Here is a 23,538-nt window from a genome sequence, read left to right on the forward strand (position 1 = left end):
GAAGGAAGTTACAGAATTGAACGTAGCTTTGTTTTAATATTTCTGGCTCCACTCTAGATGTCTACATATTATTCGCTGCTGCAAAGTATTTTGTTTTTTTTTTTACACTTATTTTATCTGAGAGAACAGGAAAAACAGAACTTTCGCTTCAAATTTTATTTTGCAAGCCTTTTAGCAAGAAAAACTTAGGAAGCAGGTTATTTATAGAATTTTCAAGCTTTCACACAGGCTACAGGATGAGCTAAAAACCAAGTATCATGCAAAATGCAGAACATCTGGTCACCCTACTTTCCATGTACTTACTATCCTTCTTATATTGGCAATATGAACTGAATTCATTTATCCTCTTTGTCCTTCTTCTGTCTTCAGCGCCACACCTTCTTTCACCTTCATTGTGTAGATATTTCCACTTCTATTTTATTATCACCCCTCCCCTTCAAACAACAAAATCACATCAAAACCAGCTTCTCTTCTCACCATCTATCTAGACAGTTGCAGGTAGGAAATTAACAGTCATTGTGCAAAGTGATTGGAAGAAGGTATATTGGTGTAAGATATGTTAAGTAAAAAGTACAGTGCATAAAATGTATTTAGTATGGATGGCAACATATTTTATTGCAGACTATGTGACCTTCAAGTTGCTGCTGAAAGGAGGTTCACTGTAGAGTAACACACAAACATAAGTGACATTTTCAAAATCAAAAGAAGATGCAACAGTTGACTCTAGTTGGGACTATTACACTGTAGGCCTAATATTTTCTTTTTTAAATTTATTACTTCATATTTTAATTGAATTATTCTCATTCTCTCTTCATATTCTTTCCTCCTCATGTCCATTTCTGCTGTTATATTTTTCATTCTTTCTTTATGTTCCAATTCCTTCATTTCCATTTCTTTTCTCATGTTTCCTATTCTTTGCAAGTGTTCTTTCTCCTGTTGGACCAGCAGTTCTTCAGATCTCCTTTGAGCCATGTTCTGGATTGCAACCCTACATTCATCATCCTGAAACAAGGAAATATAAAATAGAACTCATTTCTTCTTTGAACAAGTATAACCTATCAGTTCTTGTTACACTGTCTTCATATGCGTATACGTATATGTATATGTACATATGTATGTATGGATGTAGGGTTACCATTCGTCCGGCAAAAGGACATGTCCTCTTTTTTTAATCATTTTATCCTGTCCGGCAGGTACTTTTAAAAAATTTGAAATGTCCAGCATTTCCCATTTCAACTAGAATTAATATGCATATTGAATAATGTGCGATATTATGCATAGAATATCTAAACAAATGGTGAAAATCTATGAAAGAATGTAACTGCTTCTAATAGTTGAAACTGGAGCACATACAAAAAACATAAAATATGATGACCTATTGACATTGCATTTAATTCTTACACTTTAAAAATGCCACTATTCATGATTCTAAGCTATTTCATCAATTTTATTCTGCAATGTACAAAGATATGCCAATCAAGTTAATTTGGACAAAGATTTAACTTTAGATAAACAATGGTGCAAATTCTTCAATTCCAATAATTCTGGTGAGCACTGAAACTTTCTCAAAACTCTAAAAAAATATGTCAATTCTATTTATCCCAAGTCACAATGGAAATGTTGAGAGAGTATTTACCCTAATATCTGCTCAATCTCATGCTAACGGAGACAGTCAGAGGTATCATCATGGTGAAATATAATTTCAACGACATGTCCTGTGAATAGTTCCATAGTTATTTGTTACAAGATAAAAGTTTGTCTCTTCAGGCTCTTGTGCACAAAATGGGCTCCACCGATAAGTAGGGTACAGATGTAATACTAATCCAGCAGATAGTGAGAAAACTAACTAAGGTGAGCCAATGTTTTTATCTTTAATTTCGTTCATTTTTGAAAAGTCCTCCTTTTTTCAGCAATGTCCTCTTATTTTAGATTCCATGTTCTCCTATAGAATTTCTTGTCATGATAACCCTAGTATGGATGTCAGTTTCCTATAATGATAATGAATACACTAAGCAATATGGGCCAATAGTCTGTCATCATCTTAAATTTTATGAGTTAAATTGATGTTCATTTACATCACATGAATATCAACATGGTAGCCATCAGACTGATTAGTTGTGACTCACTGTGAAATAGTTACCTGAAAAAGCTGTCTTCTCTTATTACACTTTCTTTTTTTCCCTGTGGGAGGTCTATTTTCAGAATTCTGTGACGTGAAAGAAACATCTGGAACCTGCAACGATAACCTTACTTTATTATCTTATTGCCAACCAAATAATTAAAACATTTCAAATTCATGGCTTATACCTTTACCTCAGAACATGAGTTTAGCTCGTTTGAAGATCCTGGTTCTGCTTCTTTGGTCAGTAGCCTCCCAGAGTCTACATCTGTAGTAATATCCTATATTCAAAATGAAGATAAAAACAATTATAGGGTAACATTTTGAAGGTACACTGCACATAATTTTTTTTCAGGTATTGGCTATGTATACATACATAAAAGTATGATTCTCTATTAAAAATTAAATTTTGAAAATTCTGTCTTATGGAATGAAAAATTAAAGTTAAAATTTCATTAAATTTTTCTGATGAACTAGATATTTATGCTATCACTTAGATTTGATTAACTCTTATCGTTTGTTTATGCAGAGAATGTTCATATAAAAGTGTGTACTTACAATAATAGGCTGGTGATAATCAGAATCAAATCCATTTTCGTCGACTTCAAATTCTAATGGAATCATCTCCATTACTTCTGCTACATCGTTACTGGGACTTGGGGGTTTTGGTCCACCACCAGTCTGATGTATCGCTTGGCGATACATTGAAACAGACTTCTTTGCATCCAATTTCATGCACCGCCATTGCTGTTTTAACTCAGTAAGAGTCCTGTCTCTAACATTGAGCTCTGTGAATCTGTTGAAAACACACAATAATTAGTAAAAAAAGTTCTTGCCATGAAACTAAATAAAAAATCATAACTTTACAGCTCAAAATGATTTCATGCTTAGCTACCTACCTATTGTGGACCTTTTGCCAAACTCTAGACTTTGCCTTATTGGTGTTGGTGTCAGTCACCTTGCATTCAATAATGTTCAGATCATCTCTGATTATTTCTTTCAGGAGAGCCTGGAACAAATTATTCGTTTTTAGAATAAATAGACCATACCATTAAACACTTGCAGTTAATGTGGATTTACATAAATATTTGCTATGTGCAGTGTTCCTATGCAGACTGGTCCCACGCAGTCATGTTCCATCGGCTTTATGACAGTAATGTGGAGCACCCACCCGAGGGAACCAAGCAATAGAGAGTGGAGTGGGACAGTTCTGCTTAGAGAAGTGTGAGAGAACTATCTGTACACTAGCATATGAACCCATGTCAGCATATGATCACTCAACACTCGTTAACAGAAACAGTAATATAGGCCTAACTATCATTTCCAATGCATAATATTTTATTTTACTTTCATTATTTATTTTACTGGGGTAATGATGAAAGCCATTACTTTACTATGTGGAGAAATTACATTTGGCCTAATGTTTATTAAATACTTCGATGATTGCAATAGTTAAGATTAAGGTGGTGTTAAGGGTTATGTTTACGTACAATTAAGTACAATTTATTAATTATAGACGTAATTGTAATTGAAAACACGTGGCATTGAAGATGTAGTAAGATTAATTTACTCAAGGTGGTGTTTAGGTTACATTTATGTACAATTCTGTTAATTATAGACGTATTAGTAAGGCCGTAACACGTGGCATTGAAGATGTAATGAGATTAATTTACTCAAGGTGGTGCTATATTTACGTACAATTCTGTTAATTATAGACATATTAGCAAGACCGCAACACGTGGCATTGAAGATGTACTCGTAATTGTAATTGAAACACAAGGTTGTGCTCGTACTAGCCATTATTATTATTATTATTATTATTATTATTATTATTATTATTATTATTATTACTATTATTATTATTATTATAAATGTACATTGAAAACAAGTGGGATTGAAGCTGTGACAAGATTAATTTACTCATTTAGTAGTGTTAAGGGTTATGTTAATGTACAATTCTATAGCGTTTCAAATTACAGACCTAATTACACTCGTAATTGAAAACACGTGGCATTAAAAATGCAACGATTACGCCGTCCTAATACGAATTTCGATTTGACTTCATAAATATAACGATTCTATTGCACAAAGCACAATATACGGACTATTGAAATGACTGTTACTGAGGACAGAGTGAAAAATATTACAAAGTGTGGAATACATTGAAGGGAACCCGGGTACCAATGCATCCTAACCTAACTTTTCTAAACATTAAACGATATCTAGTCATTAAATAGCAACACAGTTCTCTAGCACATTATATTTAGACAAAACATACTTACTTTCTCGGTATTATCCCAATTGGGCGCTCTCGTCCTCTTGGTACCGTTGAAGTTTTCCATTTCTTCACAAGAGGGAAACAAATATTCAACTGAGCGCGCCAAAATGTCTGCAGCTACAGTGCATGAGGGTTAAGTTGGCGTGATTTCTACTATCCTTGTCTGCGGTCCTTGTCTATCGACTGTCAACAGATGTAAGGGGGGAAAGGTTTTCTTTTGTAGAATTCTTGGAATTCCCTTCCCTCATTCTCCCTTGGCCCTTCTAGAACACACTTTTGCAAATCCAATTAGTGGGTCTCTCAGTGGCGTCTTGGCGTTGTTCGAGTTCATTTATTCGGTAGTGTTTAGTGAATAGTGAAGTAAGTGTGTGTCTCGTTGTGTCAATTTAATATAATATAATATAATATAATATAATATAATATAATATAATATAATATAATATAATATAATATACAATAATTCACAATTTAAACAAAATGTTTTCGGAATTGCATGGTTTCCCTGTTATCTTAAACATTGTAATGTGTGTTGTGCTCTTGTTTTTAATAATCATGGTAGGCAATATGGGAAAACGCGGGAAAGCCTTGAAGTCGGACAGTATGAACATGGTTATTAATGTACACAAATTCTTTACTGAAGAATATGAGGCACTGAAACGCGGAAAGCAAACAATATCTGTGTCGAGTGTTATCGAAAGAACTGCTGCAGCGACAGGTATATCGTCTCGTAGTGTTAGCAGGATTTTAAAAAAACAAAGGGAGGCACTAGAAAGTGGAAGTGTTCTGCGAACTCCAGGAAAGAAACGCCCAAACAGGACCCCTCAGAAAACTGCAATTGACTCATTTTCTGCCGCCGCTATAAGACGAGTAATTTATTCTTTGTATCGGACTGATTTTTTGCCTAGTTTGAAGGATATAAATGACGCATTAATTAAGGAAAGCTTATTCACTGAAAGCATATGGAGTTTGAGAGAAATTCTTAAAAAAATGAAATTTAGGTATGTTAAAAATACTCAAGGCAGAAAATTTTTAATGGAAAGGTCAGATGTTATTTTAAAGAGATTTAAATTCTTAAGAAAAATGAAAGAATTACGCGCCACTGGACGCGCCGTTGTTTATCGAGACGAAACTTGGGTTAATGTGAACCATACGAAAAGCAAAGTTTGGAAAAGCGATGATCACGAAATTGACTTCCCACTTCAAACCCCAATAGGAAAAGGTCAACGGTTTATTATTTTACACGCAGGATGTTCGACAGGTTTCATTCCAAACGCGCTTCTAACTTTCAAATCTAAATCAACTAAAGACTACCACGAGGAGATGGACAGCACTGTATTTAAGAACTGGTTCATTAATCAATTATTACCAAACATTCCTCTCAATAGCATCATTGTAATGGACAATGCCCCCTATCATTCAACAGAACTCAATAAGGCACCAATTTCATCAACACCGAAATCTGAAATGCAGTCCTGGCTTCGTAACAATAACATTGAATTTGATTTACGATCCACGAAACCTGTATTATATGAACTTGTAAAAACTAAAAAAGATAATTTCAAAACATACGAAATCGACCAAATTGCGACAATGCACTCCCATACTGTAGTGAGACAGCCACCATACCATTGTGATTTAAACGCGATCGAATTAATATGGGGGCAGGTTAAAAATGACGTTGCGAAGCGTAATATTTCGTTCAAAAGTAAAGATGTGAAATTGTTGTTTGAGAGCGCTCTTGCAAAAGTGACGGAAGATAATTGGAGAAAGGCCTGTGAACACGTGGAAAAAGTCGAACAATTTTATTGGGAGAAGGACGGACTAGTAGACGAAATTAGCGATCGATTCGTAATAAATTTGGATGACACGGACACGGACGAGGAACTTTCTGGCGGAGAGGAGTCAGAATTTGAAGAGGAAGAGAGTGCCGCCGCTGCTAACTCCTGGTCGCTGGAAGGAGTGTCGACCATACCGCCGTCACCATAAATGAGGGTAGAGAGAGATGGTGAGTATTCTTTCTCTTTCTAAAAGGGACTAGACAAGTAAATCCTCATGGACTGTAGTGCGGCTTCTGTTACGATCACGTGGTTGAAACGTCATGAAACTATGACGATTTGATGACGTAGTTGTAAAACAGACGAATAGTTATTTCTCAGCTGTACAACGATTATTAGTAACAAAAATAAATGCCTGTAATATATGCGTAGTACAGTAAATAGCTATATACGTGTTTAACAAATGTATAATAGATTTTTATTAGTAAGACTGTTAGTGCATTACCTATCATGTCATTGGAGCATTATATATTCTAATTTTACGATTATTTGCATTTCTGTCGTACTCATACATTTTCCAAGAAATTACATTTATACGGGGATCGAACCCGGGTAATAATTTGTTTGGTCAACAGTTTCTTTGCCGTACGGTTTTCCTGAGCTGGAAGCATCATGTCAATGCGACTCTGGTCTTCTGTCTGTAAACTACGTCCAAGATTTCATGTAGTTACAACTTATTGGCTTTTCAAATACATGATAGCAGCTTTTCTATCATCGCTATGGAGTGTAATGTTGGCTGCCATGAGCAACGACTAACAAAAGGAACGCGTTCCACAAAATACGCATGCGCGGAAACGCTTGTGTGGAAGTGACGCCAGAAGCAGACAACCAACGCAACGCTGGATAGAAGCTCGCCACACCAGTAGCGCTCCGTTAGCACATTATAACCAGCCACTGCACAGATCACAGATCACACACAAGCCGCTGAGCCTGTCTCACGGCATAAATGAATGAAACATGACTACAATGGAATCGCCATCGACACGCGCCGTCTTGTTTTCCAAACAACTCTCATTTCTAAATCGTGTATTGTATTGTTATAAATTGAGGCAGTAGCCGGAAAAAGGGACCATAAGCAAAAGTCATGTTTCGAGAAAACAAAGATTGAAAGACTTATTTTTATGTAATAGCGATTTGAATGCACTTTTATCAAAATAATAATTTGCATTCTGTTACAATAATATTTGTCTACAAGTATATATTAAACAATGCATTGCGACTTTAATAGTGTTATATATATATATATATATATATATATATATATATATATATATATATATATATATATATATATATATATATATATTTGAGCATTTTATAAGCCCTTTTTCCAGTGAACAAGTTTTTTCATCAAAATACTTTCAATATGGTTATATTTTAGCAGAAATTAATCATCAGCATTGAACAGCGCACATTACTGAGGTTCACAAGTTCTTAATAATTTTAGCAAAATTGTATTTCTTACATATATCTAGTACTTTCATCATAAAATTGTACCCAATACGTGAAATTAAATAGTGTTCTGTTGGGTACAAAATACAAATTACAGATTATTTAGTCTTAATCTAGAATGGATTCACACTCACTTCAAAGTTTATCTTCAGAGTGCAGTTTACACTTTAGTGCACATCCTGGATGGACTCACAGGCACTTTGAGGATAATTGTCACTCATGTTTGCTGAATTCCATAACTACGAAAGGGTGCATGGTTCATTCAATTAGCTATCCTGCTCTCTGCTTACAAGATATTGAAACGAAACTACGTAAGCAAGTAGATTTTAAAACGGAGAATCGAATTAAACTTTCTCCCGAAAAAGGGCCAATAGACCTATGGGCCCATTTTCCGTCTACTGCCTCAATTGGTAGCGCGTTTATTACAGTCTTACTAATAAACCGTGTATAGTTTTTATACAAGACTAATGCAGAGTTGAGACAGAAAACGTTACCAATAAACCATGAATAAGCTATGGACGTATAAACAGGCTGTAACTATACAATGGGAATTGCTTTGCAGTAGTTATGTACACGAAACCCCTTGTTTAAGCGTTTTATATGGCGCAAAAATGGCCGCCCCTCTAACAGCTGTTTGAATCGACTGTCTTTTTATGATGATGGTTACCTTGTAACCACAGAAGAACAAACCAAAGATCATAGAATTATTAGAATAATATTGCTGTAGCTTGTACTCTTTGAACAAAGTGTAGTGTGCTAATCGATTAGAGCCAGTTGTACTATCGAGATTTAACACGCCACACTAGAGCGCTCTACCGGATGCAGTAGAGAACCTCAGATATTCTATTACCACAGTCTAATAGATACAGTCACGCAACTCATACGTTTAAAATATGCCAACATTTCACAGCAGGCGCGACAGTAGCCCTCTAGCGGCAGGAAAGTTAAAAGTGTGCACACGACATATGACAACACATCAGAAAACGAGTTTTGCGTAATTTATTTTATATGTTTATGCTATACAATGAGTGTATATGGTTCTTATTAATTCTACTTTAGAACCCTGGAAGAATTTCACACGCAGTTAATCAACAAGTTTCAGAAGCTGGGAATAAACGTAATTCTTTCTGATCCTTACAACTGAATCATGGCCCTGATCACGTATCATGGTTTGAAATAATATAATTGTTCGTGCGTGGTCGGTTAATTCAATTCATTCCTAAATATATTTATGAATCATAGGAACTTTGTATTTCCTGTGAGAAGAGTAAAAATTAGTAGCTTCAAAATTGTAGGGCATATCTCGTAGGGTACATCGCGTGGTGAACTCCTCTCCCTATTTCCTGAGAAATTAACGATTTTGCATACCACAAATTGGGGTAAACTCGGCCGCTGAGGTAAACTTGAAAAAAAAAAGAAAAGGGAGAATTTAAACATTAATATGAAGTTCATTATTTTTCCATTTCTTAAGAACCGGTATTTCCTTTATTATTTCGAGTCACAAATAGTGCTGATGTTATGGTTTAAATTTTCATGGCAAGTTTACCGCATTTTACATTACATTTCCAGTTTTCACACATAATGCCTAATTTTAATTTATCCTACCTATATAATACGTAATTTACATGCAATTACTGTTAATATGACGTAGGTGAGAACGAATAAATGAACACAATTTTGTTGAAAAAATTGTAACTTCAATTAACTCAGAAAATGTAGGCCTAATTTTATTTTCAGAGCAGAAGTGGTGTGAGTTAAAAATGGGTAATGAGGGATTAATGTAAATATTCTGTAAAATACAGCGCAAAGTGGCAGTTCATATTGAATGTATTTAAACTATAAATAGTCAGTGAATAGCACGAAGGATATATTAATTGCTACTTTGCGCTGTATTTTACAGAATTTTTACTTTAAACCTGATTACCTAATTTTGACTTACACCACTTCTGCACTGAACGGCTCAAATAATCACTGGGAATGTAAAATCGACACCTATAACAGTCATGCAAATTATTACAGAAAAGATTGCTTTTTATATTAAATTTAAAAAGGCTCTTTTATTTCTTGAGAACTTAACACGTCTGCCACAAGAATCTACACCAAACACATCAGAAATTTATCGACACAGTCTGGATTTATTCAAGAAGTGAATATTTTGCAAAAGGATTACAATACTCCATGAATTCTTGCAAAATCAACACCATGATACCTACTTGAATGCTATATAACATTCTTGAAAAATATAAAGAAAAAAACACGAATACAAAAATTATGGAATTACTTGCATTAAAAACTGTAGATATATTATCCAAATTCGGAATGGTTACACACTTACACATATGATCTCTGCAAAAAATAATATACTGTAACAGGTATGTACTTTGTTTTTATTTAAACTGTCCTTCCTTACATACAAATAGGTAACTGATAAGTAATAAATGTTTTATAGAACACAATACGTAGGCTACCTACAACGTGGATTATTGGTTATGACTGAGTTATGATTTTCTCTTGGTCTTTAAGGGAATCTGAAGAACGACAAATTCGGAGATTTAAACTTGTAGTTACTGCAATTTTCGTCATTGCACACATTGCCTTTATTCCGAAGCCTGATTAAAACGTTATTATAACATCTCGCATCCCTTTAAAGCACGTACTGGGTGTATCAACACTATGACCAGTGCCTTGCCTGCCGCTAGGGCGCTAGTGTCGCGAATGTTGGCAAAAAAAGTGTTGAAGTTGAGCGACTGTATATATTAGACTGTGCTATTACCTTTCGTAACGAAGTAATGACGAATCTATGACGTAGCTGTGTAACAGTTGTACTGTTATACACGACGTAGGTAGTGATTATTAGTAAGGAATTTACACACGACTTATTAATGAGCTAGTCATTGTATAAGTATAAGACTGTTAAACGTCTGTATATAGAGTTTTTATTAGTAAGACCGTTAAAGTAAACTAGAGAAATAGTTTTAGTAGTTTCAGTACATTTGTTACAAGATTCGTGAATTTTTGTGTGCGTGTCTATGTATATTCAAAGTACACGAAGTTGGTTATTTCAATATACTAGTAGGCTACACCGCTATGGTTGTGTTTCGACTGACTGCGAACACTAGAGATTTTTGCACGTTTTTTTTTATTTCCTTAAATAGAAAAATAAAGCAATGAAATGGATAAACGATGTTAGATTGTATAAAGGATGTACTTTCATTTACAAATAGCGAAGTTAAAATTTTGAAAACGTATGTCTATGGCTCTTTCTATTATTCCTACAGTACATGATTTTGTGCATTGTTTGGAGGATAGCTCACAAAGAACCTTCAAAGTACAGACTAGTTTGAGTTTTCACTTGCACCCCAACCCGTTTTTTTTTTCTTTTCAGAAATTTAAGTAAATAATATAGGCCTATGGACTTTCTTCACACAGAATCTAACAAGACGAAACAGAAGAAGTCGAAGAGATTGGTAAGTCCATGCCTTGTTCTATATTTGTAATTGATATGTAGTGGTTAAAAAAAACTTGAAATGTAACGTGACGTTTATTTTATTCAGTATTTAATATAGTAAAATTCAATACTGATAATATAGGTGAAAATTAACATTAATAGTTGACAATATGCCTAATGACTTTGTTTATAAAATGTCATGAATACGTATCGTTTAAAAATGTTATGAAAATAATATTAAAATCTGATCTGTCTGGAACATGTATCTTCATATTTGCGCAGTGAATATAGTGGCAGGGCTGTACGTACTTGTAGTCCAGGCAGAACATGATAATGAGTAACCTTCCTTCTTAAATCTTGTGATTAACCAATAGTTTAGAATATTGTACTTTACAATCATTTTATCATCATAAGTATTATTATCAACCTCAACGTATAGGCCTATTGAGATATTATGTTACCATTATGTACGATTATAATATAAAGATCATATTAAATTTTGTTTAAATTATAACGCAACGCTGCTTCAGCATAAGATTAATGTTTCACTTATGTTATTTCAAATGTTGTGAAGATTTTTTTCGCATCTATATACGTAATGAAAAGTTTAACGATTGAATTTAAATTAACAAGAATACGAAGTACAACGGATAAAATGCATATCTTTAAACGCAGTTCGCGTGCTTATAGTTGCATTACGATCAAGTACGTAGGCAATATTGTAGGCTCACATTGTACCATAATTTATGAGTTCATTATTAGTTACTGGTATAACAGCATTGACTGCAAATCAATAGGCTTAGTAACAGAGACGTAGCCAAGTTAAGATGGGAGATGCCAAGTTTTGGGAACATCACATGGCAAATTTGCCCATAACTTAGCTGCAGCATATTTAAAAGACAGTAATAATAATTGTTTAATATCATAACATTTAAAATCAATTTATAGACTCTCCAGAGATTGACATTTGTTTGATTTGAAAAATCTTATTGCATAAAACAAGCAACACCCGTGTTGCGAGCTGTGTCGTCACCGAGGCATGCGTAAACAAAAAAGAGTTAGAAAGAGAAAGATATAGAGTGGTCATTGCGCCGCCATGTTTGAAGAAAAGTGAACAACCGTCCGCCATGAACTTATGCTCACAAAACAAAGTCGGCGTGGCAATAAGTGACATTGGAATCGTCAGCTGTCAAAATTTCGTTTGCATAAATCAGTTAAACTGAGGTGGAAAAACCTAGTATTTCGTCAAATACGTGCTACAAACTTAATCTAAACTTGTGTACGCTAAATTTAAAACACTTGAGCTATTCCTACAAGGAATGCTTAAAAGAATAACCTAAGCAAAATTGTCACGTAGTATGACAAGAAGTCCTAGCAAACATACTGTAGAAAATGTTAATATTCCTAGGTTCTTTAATGCAACCTGCAAGATTGCCTATAAAATGAACGAGAATGATTCGGATGATTTTATTAAATTCTTTTCCCAGTCTCTACAAGTTGCAAAACTATTTATTATACCATAAGATATAGAATGAAAGTGGGCCCTAACTGTAGTAAACAACCTTTACCGCCAATTAATAAAATAAATCTATAATTCTTTACCGTCAAGCTGGTAACTTGGGTAAAACATGACCAAACACGCTTTCAGTTTTTTTTTTTGTTACAGTAGAGTATAATTATCGAAATGTGAATGTGAGGCCAACAGCCGACTGGTCTGTCTGAGCCTTTCAAGGGCTGTGGCACCACAGATTATTATTAGTGTATAATTAAGCACCCACGTACAATAATGGGCTAAGTAGTTACGAAATATATTCTTACTTACCCCATTATTGCACATGGGTGCTCAATTATGTTCTTTCATATCTTTCCAGTCAAAATACTTACAACAATACGACCTACCTCAGAGTTTTGCGTTATTTTGGATACGAGTGTCGAAATACAATTTTAATATGTGATTGCTATTACTGGGTTTGAAACGGAATTGTTGTGGTTTTATCCGTATTTAGTTTAACTTTATTACTAGTGAACCATTTATTTGATTAATCGTTTGTCTTCGAAATAGGCCTACTTTTTATAAGCTACAGCTCATCGTCTTCTATAAGCAGTAAGGACAAAAGGAGCAGAAATAAAGGATGCCGATGTCGAAATGCAATTTTGATATTGTATTGGTATTTGTTTTCCACTGGGTCTGAAACAGAATTGTGGTGGTTTTATCCGTATTTAGTTTAAGTACATTACCAGTGAACTATTTATTTTGTTTCTGCCGGGAGTTATTACACATTTATGCATGAAAAATTGCTGCTAATTAACAAAACTACGGACTTAACTTCATAAAATTTACATGAAATGTGATAGTTCAGTTATCTTTTTCCTTTTGATATTGCAGTTATATGCAGCACACACAACAGGCATGGTTTTACTTTCTTGTTTTTTTTTTTTTTTTTTTGTACTTCTTACCTCATTTATACAACATTGTAAGCAGACGCAGTTTTTACAAAGATGGGCGCTTAGTTCAGATCTGCCGTGTTTCGCGGTGGCACCGCAAAGAGCGCTGTACAAGACAACATGGCCACTCTATATTCTTCTCTTTCTATCTCGTTGGTAAACAACGGCCATAGGATGGGCTAATGGCGCGCGCAGTTCTGGTATCGTCTGCGTGGCTAAGGTATCGTCACAGTCTTATACATAAGTCGCGCAACTTCAACATTTTTTTTGCCAACATTTGCGACACTCGCGCCCAAGCGGCAGGCAAGGCACTGGTCATAGGGTTGATACAGCCAGCACGTGCTTTAAAGGGATGCGAGATGTTATAATAACGTTTTAATCATGCGTCGGAATAAAGGCAATGTGTGCAATGACGAAAATTGCAGTAACAACAAGTTTAAATCTCCGAATTTGTCGTTCTTCAGATTCCCTAAAGACCAAGAGAAAATCATAACTCAGTCATAACCAATAATCCACGTTGTAGATAGCCTACGTATTGTGTTCTATAAAACATTTATTAGTTATCGGTTACCTATTTGTATGTCAGGAAGAACAGTTTAAATAAAAACAAAGTAAATACCTGTTACAGTATAGTATTTTTTTGCAGAGATCATATGTGTAAATGTGTAACCATTCCGATTTTGGATAATATATCTACAGTTTTTAATGCAAGTAATTCCATAATTTTTGTATTCGTGTTTTTTTCTTTATATTTTTAAAAAGTTGAATGTTATATAGCATTCAAGTAGGTATCATGGTATTAATTTTGCAAGAATTCATGGCGTGTTATAATCCTTTTGCAAAATATTCACTTCTTGAATAAATCCAGACTGTGTCGATAAATTTGTGATGTGTTAGTGTAGATTCATGTGGCAGACGTATTAAGTTCTCAAGAAATAAAAGAGCCTTTTTTAATTTAATATAAAAAGCAATCTTTTCTGTAATAATTTGCATGACTGTTATTGGTGTTGATTTTACATACCCAGTGATTATTTGAGCCGTTCAGTGCAGAAGTGGTGTAAGTCAAAAGCAGGTGATGAGGTTTAAAGTAAGAATTCTGTAAAATACAGCGCAAAGTAGCAATTAATATATCCTTCGTTCTATTCACCGACTACTAATAGTTTAAATACATTCAATATGAACTGCCACTTTGCGCTGTATTTTACAGAATGTTTACTTTAACCCCTAATTACACATTTTTGACTTACATCACTTCTGCCCTGAAAATAAAATTAGGCCTACATTTTCTGAGTTAATTGAAGTTACAATTTTTTTTAACAAAATTGTGTGTACATTTATTTGTTCTCACCTACGTCATATTAAAAGTAAGTGCATGTAAATTACGTATTATATAGGTAGGATAAGTTAAACTTAGGCATTATGTGTGAAAACTGAAAATGTAATGTAAAATGCGGTTAACTTACCATAAAAATTTAAACCATAACATCAGCGCTATTTGTGACTCAAAATAATAAAGGAAATACAGGTTCTTAAGAAATGGAAAAATAATGAACTTCATATTAATGTTTAAATCCTCCCCTTTTCTTTATTTTCAAGTTTACCCCAATTTGCGGTATGCAAAATCGTTAATTTCTCAGGAAACAGGGAGAGGAGTTCACCACGCGATGTACCCTACGAGATATGCCCTACAATTCTGAAGCTACTAATTTTTACTCTTCTCACAGGAAATACAAAGTTCCAATGATTCATAAATATATTTAGGAATGAATGAATTAACCGACCACGCACGAACAATTATATTATTTCAAACCATGATACGTGATCAGAGCCATGATTCAGTTGTAAGGAGCAGAAAGAATTACTTTTATTCCCAGCTTCTGAAACTTGTAGATTAGCTGCGTGTGAAATTCTTCCAGGATTCTAAAGTAGAATTAATAAGAACCATATACACTTATTTAATAGCATAAAAATATAAAATAAACTACGCAAAACCTGTTTTCTGATGTGTTATAAGTCGTGTGCACACTTTTAACTTGCCTGCCGCTAGAGGGCTACTGTCGCGCCAGCTGTCAAATGTTGGCATATTTTATACGTATGAGTTGCGTGACTGTATCTATGGACTGTGGTATCGTCTTCTTGTGACGTCACTTCCGCGCATGCGTACATAATGGAACGCGTTCCTGTCATTTTTGTCGCTGCTCTGCCATGCATATATGCCAATGAGTTAGATACTATAGAGAGGCCACAACGCCTTCTAGTTTAAGACAATTGAACATTGGTCAAACATATGACGGTGCGGCAGAGATGGCTGGAGAAATAAATGGACTTAAAACCACAGTTCAAGACATTTATGCTAGAGCTCTATTTGTTCATTGTTTCAGTCATGTCCTAAATCTAGTCTTATCTCAGTCAGCTATGAGTATTAAGGAGTGCCGGATCTTTTTTTCAGACATTGAATGGACTAAGTAGCTTCTTCTCCAAGACTACAAAACGCGCGCATGCTCTTACTGAATATTCCAACAGAATAATTCCAAGAAATGCACCCACAAGATGAAATTTCTCTTCCAGAATAGTCAATATTGTAAAGGAGAACCGTAAATTGCTGGTGGACTTTTTTAAAAATATACTCAACAACTCATCAGACTGGGAAAGTGAAACTGTTGCTCTTGCGCGTGGATATTTGTCTTTCCTTTCAGAGTTTGAGATGTTTCTAAATGTGTTATCAAAAAGATCTATGCATACATTGACATTCTGTACAACATTCTTCAAACGAAGCATTTGGATATTCTGTATTGTGTAGAAAAGGTTAATAAAACAAAACGTATTGTTCTACATGAGAGATACAGATTTGATGCATTATGGAGTGATGTTTGTAATGAAGTCGAATGTGAAGAAGTGCCGCGAAAAAGAAAATGCCTGGAAAATGATGTCATAAAATACAGGAGAATATTTTTTGAAAAAATAGACAATGTGACAAACCATATTACAGATAGGTTTGGAAATCTCCCTCAGTTGGAATTTATTTCATTGCTTGATCCAAACAAATTTCAGTCTTATAAATTAAATTTTCCTAATTCCGCCCTGGATGCGCTGAATGTAAAGCACAGTGCAGTGTTTGATATAGTTCGTCTAAAAAATGAATTGACAGTCCTATATTCAATGGAAGAGTTTCGTGGAAAATACCCTCATGAACTGGTGACACATTTAAAATCAAAACAACTCCACACAGAATTTGTCGAATTGTACAAATTGACCCTACTGGTTTTGACCATACCAAGCACATCTGCATCTGCTGAGAGGTCATTTTCTGCCCTTAAGCGGATTAAATCACTTCAAAGATCAACTCAAGGGCAAGAAAGATTAAGTAGTTTAGCCTTGATGTCCATTGAGAAGAAAAAGCTGAAAGAAATCTGAAAATCCCCTACATTCCACAGCGATGTCATTGAGGAGTTTTCTGAAAAGGAACGCAGAATGGAGTTCACCTTTAAGTAAATAAGGTATGATTTATTTAATTACCAATTTATTTTATCATTAGTTTCCGGAAGTTTCTGTTTTCTTACCCTCCTTCTGGCTGCTGCTCTGGTTTGATGTCAGAACTCACTAAAATTATATCAAATTATCAATATGTTCGAGATATTGTAAGTTGTATACCTATGTAGCATGTAAACATGAAGAGCCTACCCTAATGCAATAGGTTGCGCACGCCACTGATTATTATGTATTGTATTAATTGTAGATTTGGGTCAGTGGAAGAGCAGGCCTTAACTCTGCCAGGTAAAATAAAATAAATTATTATTATATTTTTCGGATACATCAATATTTAATTTAAACAGTCCCTATTTACACTTGCTATTTGTCGTTCGACTTACAGCGCGGGCGCATGCGCAGTACAGATTTCGTTCCTTTCCTTTCGACATCTGCTGAGTAGAAGCTGTTTCTATTTCTGTGCGGCATTTCCTAGGTGGGCCAGCCGAATTGACGCGACAGGACCCGAACATGTTTCGGAAAAGCAGTAGCAGACAACTTTTAATCGGCTGTTTCTCTGTTTCCGCGCGCTTTGTAGCATCATGTCAGAGTGGAACAAAAACCAAGTAATGAAATTAATCAAGCTTTACGATGAATTTCCATACTTTTATGACATCAGAAATAAGGACTCGGAGCGAAAATGCACTGGAGTTTATTTGTAAAAATTTGGAGTCAGTTCGTCCCAATACTATTCCCTCCGACATCAAAACAAAAATAAAGAACATCAGAAGTCAATATGCAAGAAAAAAAATTAAACTTTCAATTCATTTTAATATAATAAATATCTATTGGACAATTTTGTTCCAGTTTGAAATCTTTACTGAGAACATGGAATAACCCTTTCTCCTGCCTTCTGGACCTCCATCTCCTTTCCCAGTCTCTCTCTCTCTCTCTCTTTTTTTTTTTTGCTTCTCATTAGTGCAAGTTAACAAAACACTTGAAGCTGCAAAAGCTAAAACAGCTACTTTTTATTGTTAAAATCCATTCTGTTCATTTAAAAGGCTCACCACATCATTCAACTAGCCTCGAGTAGCAGACGAGAAATCTGCCAAGAGTGAACGGTGATACTACATTTAGCCGACAGAAAGCGCAACAACTTGCGTCGACTTGTGGACGAGAAATCTGCCAAGTGTAAACGGTGATGCTACATATAGCCAACAGAAAGCGCTTGATGTTGCGCGACAAATAGCAAGTGTAAATACGGACTTAGCCACGCAGACGATACCAGAACTGCGCGCGCCATTAGCCCATCCTATGACCGTTGTTTACCAACGAGATAGAAAGAGAAGAATATAGAGTGGCCATGTTGTCTTGTACAGCGCTCTTTGCGGTGCAACCGCGAAACACGGCAGATCTGAACTAAGCACCCATCTTTGTAAAAAATGCGTCTGCTTACAATGTTGTATAACGGAGGTAAGAACTACAAAAAAAAAAAAAAAAAGTAAAACCATGCCTGTTGTGTGTGCTGCATATAACTGCAATGTCAAAAGGAAAAAGATAACTGATATATCATATTTCATGTAAATTTTATGAAGTCAAGTCCATAGTTCTCTTAATTAGCAGCATTTTTTTCATGCATAAATGTGTAACAACTCCCGGCATAAACAAAATAAATAGTTCACTGGACATGTACTTAAACTAAATACGGATAAAACCACCACAATTCCGTTTCAGACCCAGTGGAAAACAAATACCAATATAATATTAAATTAGTATTTCGACACCGGCATCCTTTATTTCTACTCCTTCTGTCCTTACTGATTATAGAAGAAGACGATGACCTGTAGCTTATAAAAAGTAGGCCTATTTCGAAGACAAACGATTAATCAAATAAATGGTTCACTAGTAATAATGTTAAACTAAATACGGATAAAACCACTACAATTCCGTTTCAAACCCAGTAATAGCAATCACATATTAAAATAGTATTTCGACACTCGTATCCAAAATAACGCAAAACTCTGGTGTAGGTCGTATTGTTGTTAGTATTTTGACTGGAAAGACATGAAAGAACATAATTGAGCATCCACGTGCAATAATGGGGTAAGTATGAATATATTTCGTACGTACTTAGCCCATTATTGTACGTGGGTGCTTAATTATACACTAATAATAATCTATATAAAATTTACACTGTCACACGTTAAAAGTGTTAAAATTGTTTAAAAAGGTATTTACCTTCGACAGACGGCCCGTTTCGACGCTATTTGTCGTCGTCTTCAGTGTCTCTTGAACCACTGCTGATTTTGGCTCTGCGATGTGCAGTTGTCGATGGTAGGGGTGGGGGTGTGTTGTTCCTATGGTGGGGGTTGGCTGTCTGTATGTTATGACGTATTATGATGTCAAACAATGTGTGCGTATTAAACTGTAGTTGCGTATTAAGTATGTAATGTGGGTGTGCTATTGTATTCTTATATATTTCGTATTGTTCTAGGATATTTAACTGTAAACCTTTTGGTGTGATGTGTAAAATTTCCATATCTGTTTCTATATTATTGTAGTCATGATTATTGTCGATAATGTGATCTGCGTAATTTGATGTAATGTAAGGTTTGGTTATAACTTTAATATGTTCGTTGTATCTTGTATGAAAGGATCTTCCTGTCTGTCCTATGTAAAAATGTGGGCAACTATTGCATTTTAATTTATAAACTCCAGTTGAATTATATATATTTGAATGTTTAGTGTGGTTGTTTAAGAATTTCTGTGTTGTATTATTTGTTTTGTATGCAATTTTGTACTTCAGTTTTCTGAATGGAGTTGCGATTTTGTGGGTATTCGTATTGTGATATGTTAATGTTATGTATTTATTCTCGCGTGCTGTTTGTGTTGGTTTGGTCTGTTTTTGTTTTGCCTTTTTTATTAGTGTGTCTATTATGTTAGGGTTGTATCCATTGTCTTGTGCTATATATTTTATTGTGTTTAATTCTTCCGTGTAGTTGTCTTTGTTCATTGGTATATTAATTAATCTATGTGTCATTGTACGGAAAGCTGCATGCTTATGTTGTATGGGATGATTTGATGAATTGTGTATATGTGTTGTGGTTGTAGTGGGTTTCCTATATATTTTGAATTCGTGTCTATTATTTGTTTTGGTTATGGTGATGTCTAAGAAGTTTATAGCTTGCTTATGTTCCATTTCTACTGTATATTTTAATTTGGGGTGTATTTTGTTGAGTTGTTGATGTAGGTTTTCTATTTGTCTTTTGTTTCCATTATATAAGACTATTATGTCATCTACATATCGATGCCAGTACATTATTTTCTCTGCGTGTTTGTTGTTGTCGGTATTTAGTATGTGTGTTTGTTCTATGTTGTGAATAAAGATTTCAGCTAATATACTTGATATAGGTGAACCCATTGGTAATCCTTCCGTTTGTGTATAGTATTTATTGTTATGTGTGAAATAATTTTGTTTAGTAATAATTTCTGTGATGTGTAAAATTTCGTTAATATGAGTCTGTGGTATGTTATTTTTGATAAGCATTTCCCGAAGTATTTCTAGTGTTTCTGTTACTGGTATGTTTGTATATAGATTTACGATGTCAAATGATGCTAATGTTGTATTGTGTGGAATGTGTTTGTGTTTTATTTTGTTAACTAAGTCTATGGTGTTGATTATTGTTGTTGGGTTTTCAAATTGTATTCTATTTCTTATAATGTTGTCTATATATTTCGCTAATTTGTATGCTGGTGCATTCTTGTAGTTAATAAGAGGCCTGATTGGTATATTTTGTTTGTGAATTTTTGGTAATGCGTTTAGTTTAGGTGCGTGAGGTTTAATTTGTTTCAATTGTTGTTTTTTGTTGTTAGGTATGATGTGAGTGTTTTGATTTATTGTATTTTTGACTATTGTTTGATATTTTGTTGTTGGATCTGTTTTTATTTCTGTAATGTTATTTTCGTGAAAAAATGTGTTAATTTTATCATTCATGTCTTGAGCATTCATTATTACAGTGCAATTACCCTTATCAGCTTTTACAAATGTCAAATTGTGTGCTTGTTGTTTCTCTCTTAATGTCTTTATTGTTTTAATTTCGTGCTTATCGGTTAAAGGTTTGTTTATTTTATCTATGTTTCTTAATAAATCTTGTCGGATGTATTCTTGGTGTTGTGGTTGTGTGTTTTGAATTGCTGTTTCTGCATTGATGATCATTTGCATTTGTTGTGTTCTTGGTGTCTTGTTAAAACATAACATAACCTAACATAACATAACATAACAAAACATAACCTACAATATAACAAGACACCAAGAACACAACAAATGCAAATGATCATCAATGCAGAAACAGCAATTCAAAACACACAACCACAACACCAAGAATACATCCGACAAGATTTATTAAGAAACATAGATAAAATAAACAAACCTTTAACCGATAAGCACGAAATTAAAACAATAAAGACATTAAGAGAGAAACAACAAGCACACAATTTGACATTTGTAAAAGCTGATAAGGGTAATTGCACTGTAATAATGAATGCTCAAGACATGAATGATAAAATTAACACATTTTTTTCACGAAAATAACATTACAGAAATAAAAACAGATCCAACAACAAAATATCAAACAATAGTCAAAAATACAATAAATCAAAACACTCACATCATACCTAACAACAAAAAACAACAATTGAAACAAATTAAACCTCACGCACCTAAACTAAACGCATTACCAAAAATTCACAAACAAAATATACCAATCAGGCCTCTTATTAACTACAAGAATGCACCAGCATACAAATTAGCGAAATATATAGACAACATTATAAGAAATAGAATACAATTTGAAAACCCAACAACAATAATCAACACCATAGACTTAGTTAACAAAATAAAACACAAACACATTCCACACAATACAACATTAGCATCATTTGACATCGTAAATCTATATACAAACATACCAGTAACAGAAACACTAGAAATACTTCGGGAAATGCTTATCAAAAATAACATACCACAGACTCATATTAACGAAATTTTACACATCACAGAAATTATTACTAAACAAAATTATTTCACACATAACAATAAATACTATACACAAACGGAAGGATTACCAATGGGTTCACCTATATCAAGTATATTAGCTGAAATCTTTATTCACAACATAGAACAAACACACATACTAAATACCGACAACAACAAACACGCAGAGAAAATAATGTACTGGCATCGATATGTAGATGACATAATAGTCTTATATAATGGAAACAAAAGACAAATAGAAAACCTACATCAACAACTCAACAAAATACACCCCAAATTAAAATATACAGTAGAAATGGAACATAAGCAAGCTATAAACTTCTTAGACATCACCATAACCAAAACAAATAATAGACACGAATTCAAAATATATAGGAAACCCACTACAACCACAACACATATACACAATTCATCAAATCATCCCATACAACATAAGCATGCAGCTTTCCGTACAATGACACATAGATTAATTAATATACCAATGAACAAAGACAACTACACGGAAGAATTAAACACAATAAAATATATAGCACAAGACAATGGATACAACCCTAACATAATAGACACACTAATAAAAAAGGCAAAACAAAAACAGACCAAACCAACACAAACAGCACGCGAGAATAAATACATAACATTAACATATCACAATACGAATACCCACAAAATCGCAACTCCATTCAGAAAACTGAAGTACAAAATTGCATACAAAACAAATAATACAACACAGAAATTCTTAAACAACCACACTAAACATTCAAATATATATAATTCAACTGGAGTTTATAAATTAAAATGCAATAGTTGCCCACATTTTTACATAGGACAGACAGGAAGATCCTTGCATACAAGATACAACGAACATATTAAAGTTATAACCAAACCTTACATTACATCAAATTACGCAGATCACATTATCGACAATAATCATGACTACAATAATATAGAAACAGATATGGAAATTTTACACATCACACCAAAAGGTTTACAGTTAAATATCCTAGAACAATACGAAATATATAAGAATACAATAGCACACCCACATTACATACTTAATACGCAACTACAGTTTAATACGCACACATTGTTTGACATCATAATACGTCATAACATACAGACAGCCAACCCCCACCATAGGAACAACACACCCCCACCCCTACCATCGACAACTGCACATCGCAGAGCCAAAATCAGCAGTGGTTCAAGAGACACTGAAGACGACGACAAATAGCGTCGAAACGGGCCGTCTGTCGAAGGTAAATACCTTTTTAAACAATTTTAACACTTTTAACGTGTGACAGTGTAAATTTTATATAGATTATTATTAGTGTATAATTAAGCACCCACGTACAATAATGGGCTAAGTACGTACGAAATATATTCATACTTACCCCATTATTGCACGTGGATGCTCAATTATGTTCTTTCATGTCTTTCCAGTCA

At 34.2% G+C, this 23,538-nt stretch overlaps 2 protein-coding genes across 2 annotated transcripts in view; one reads left to right on the forward strand and one right to left on the reverse strand.

Annotated features, from left to right (window-relative positions):
- LOC138691332 (zinc finger protein ZFP2-like) overlaps window positions 1-23,538 on the forward strand; it is a 229,103-nt gene that overhangs the window by 191,033 nt on the left and 14,532 nt on the right. The gene's annotated exons all lie outside the window — the stretch shown is intronic.
- On the reverse strand, window positions 604-4,508 carry LOC138716425 (myb/SANT-like DNA-binding domain-containing protein 3). Its single transcript, XM_069849496.1, has 6 exons — window positions 4,402-4,508; window positions 3,019-3,128; window positions 2,678-2,915; window positions 2,314-2,400; window positions 2,141-2,233; window positions 604-1,002 (listed from the first exon to the last, which is right to left on the reverse strand). The coding sequence occupies exons 1-6, from the start codon at window positions 4,459-4,461 to the stop codon at window positions 724-726; spliced, it is 867 nt and encodes a 288-aa protein (XP_069705597.1). The 5' UTR covers window positions 4,462-4,508; the 3' UTR covers window positions 604-723.

This window comes from Periplaneta americana, chromosome 16 (genome assembly GCF_040183065.1).
Source record: "Periplaneta americana isolate PAMFEO1 chromosome 16, P.americana_PAMFEO1_priV1, whole genome shotgun sequence".
NCBI lineage: Eukaryota > Metazoa > Arthropoda > Insecta > Blattodea > Blattidae > Periplaneta > Periplaneta americana.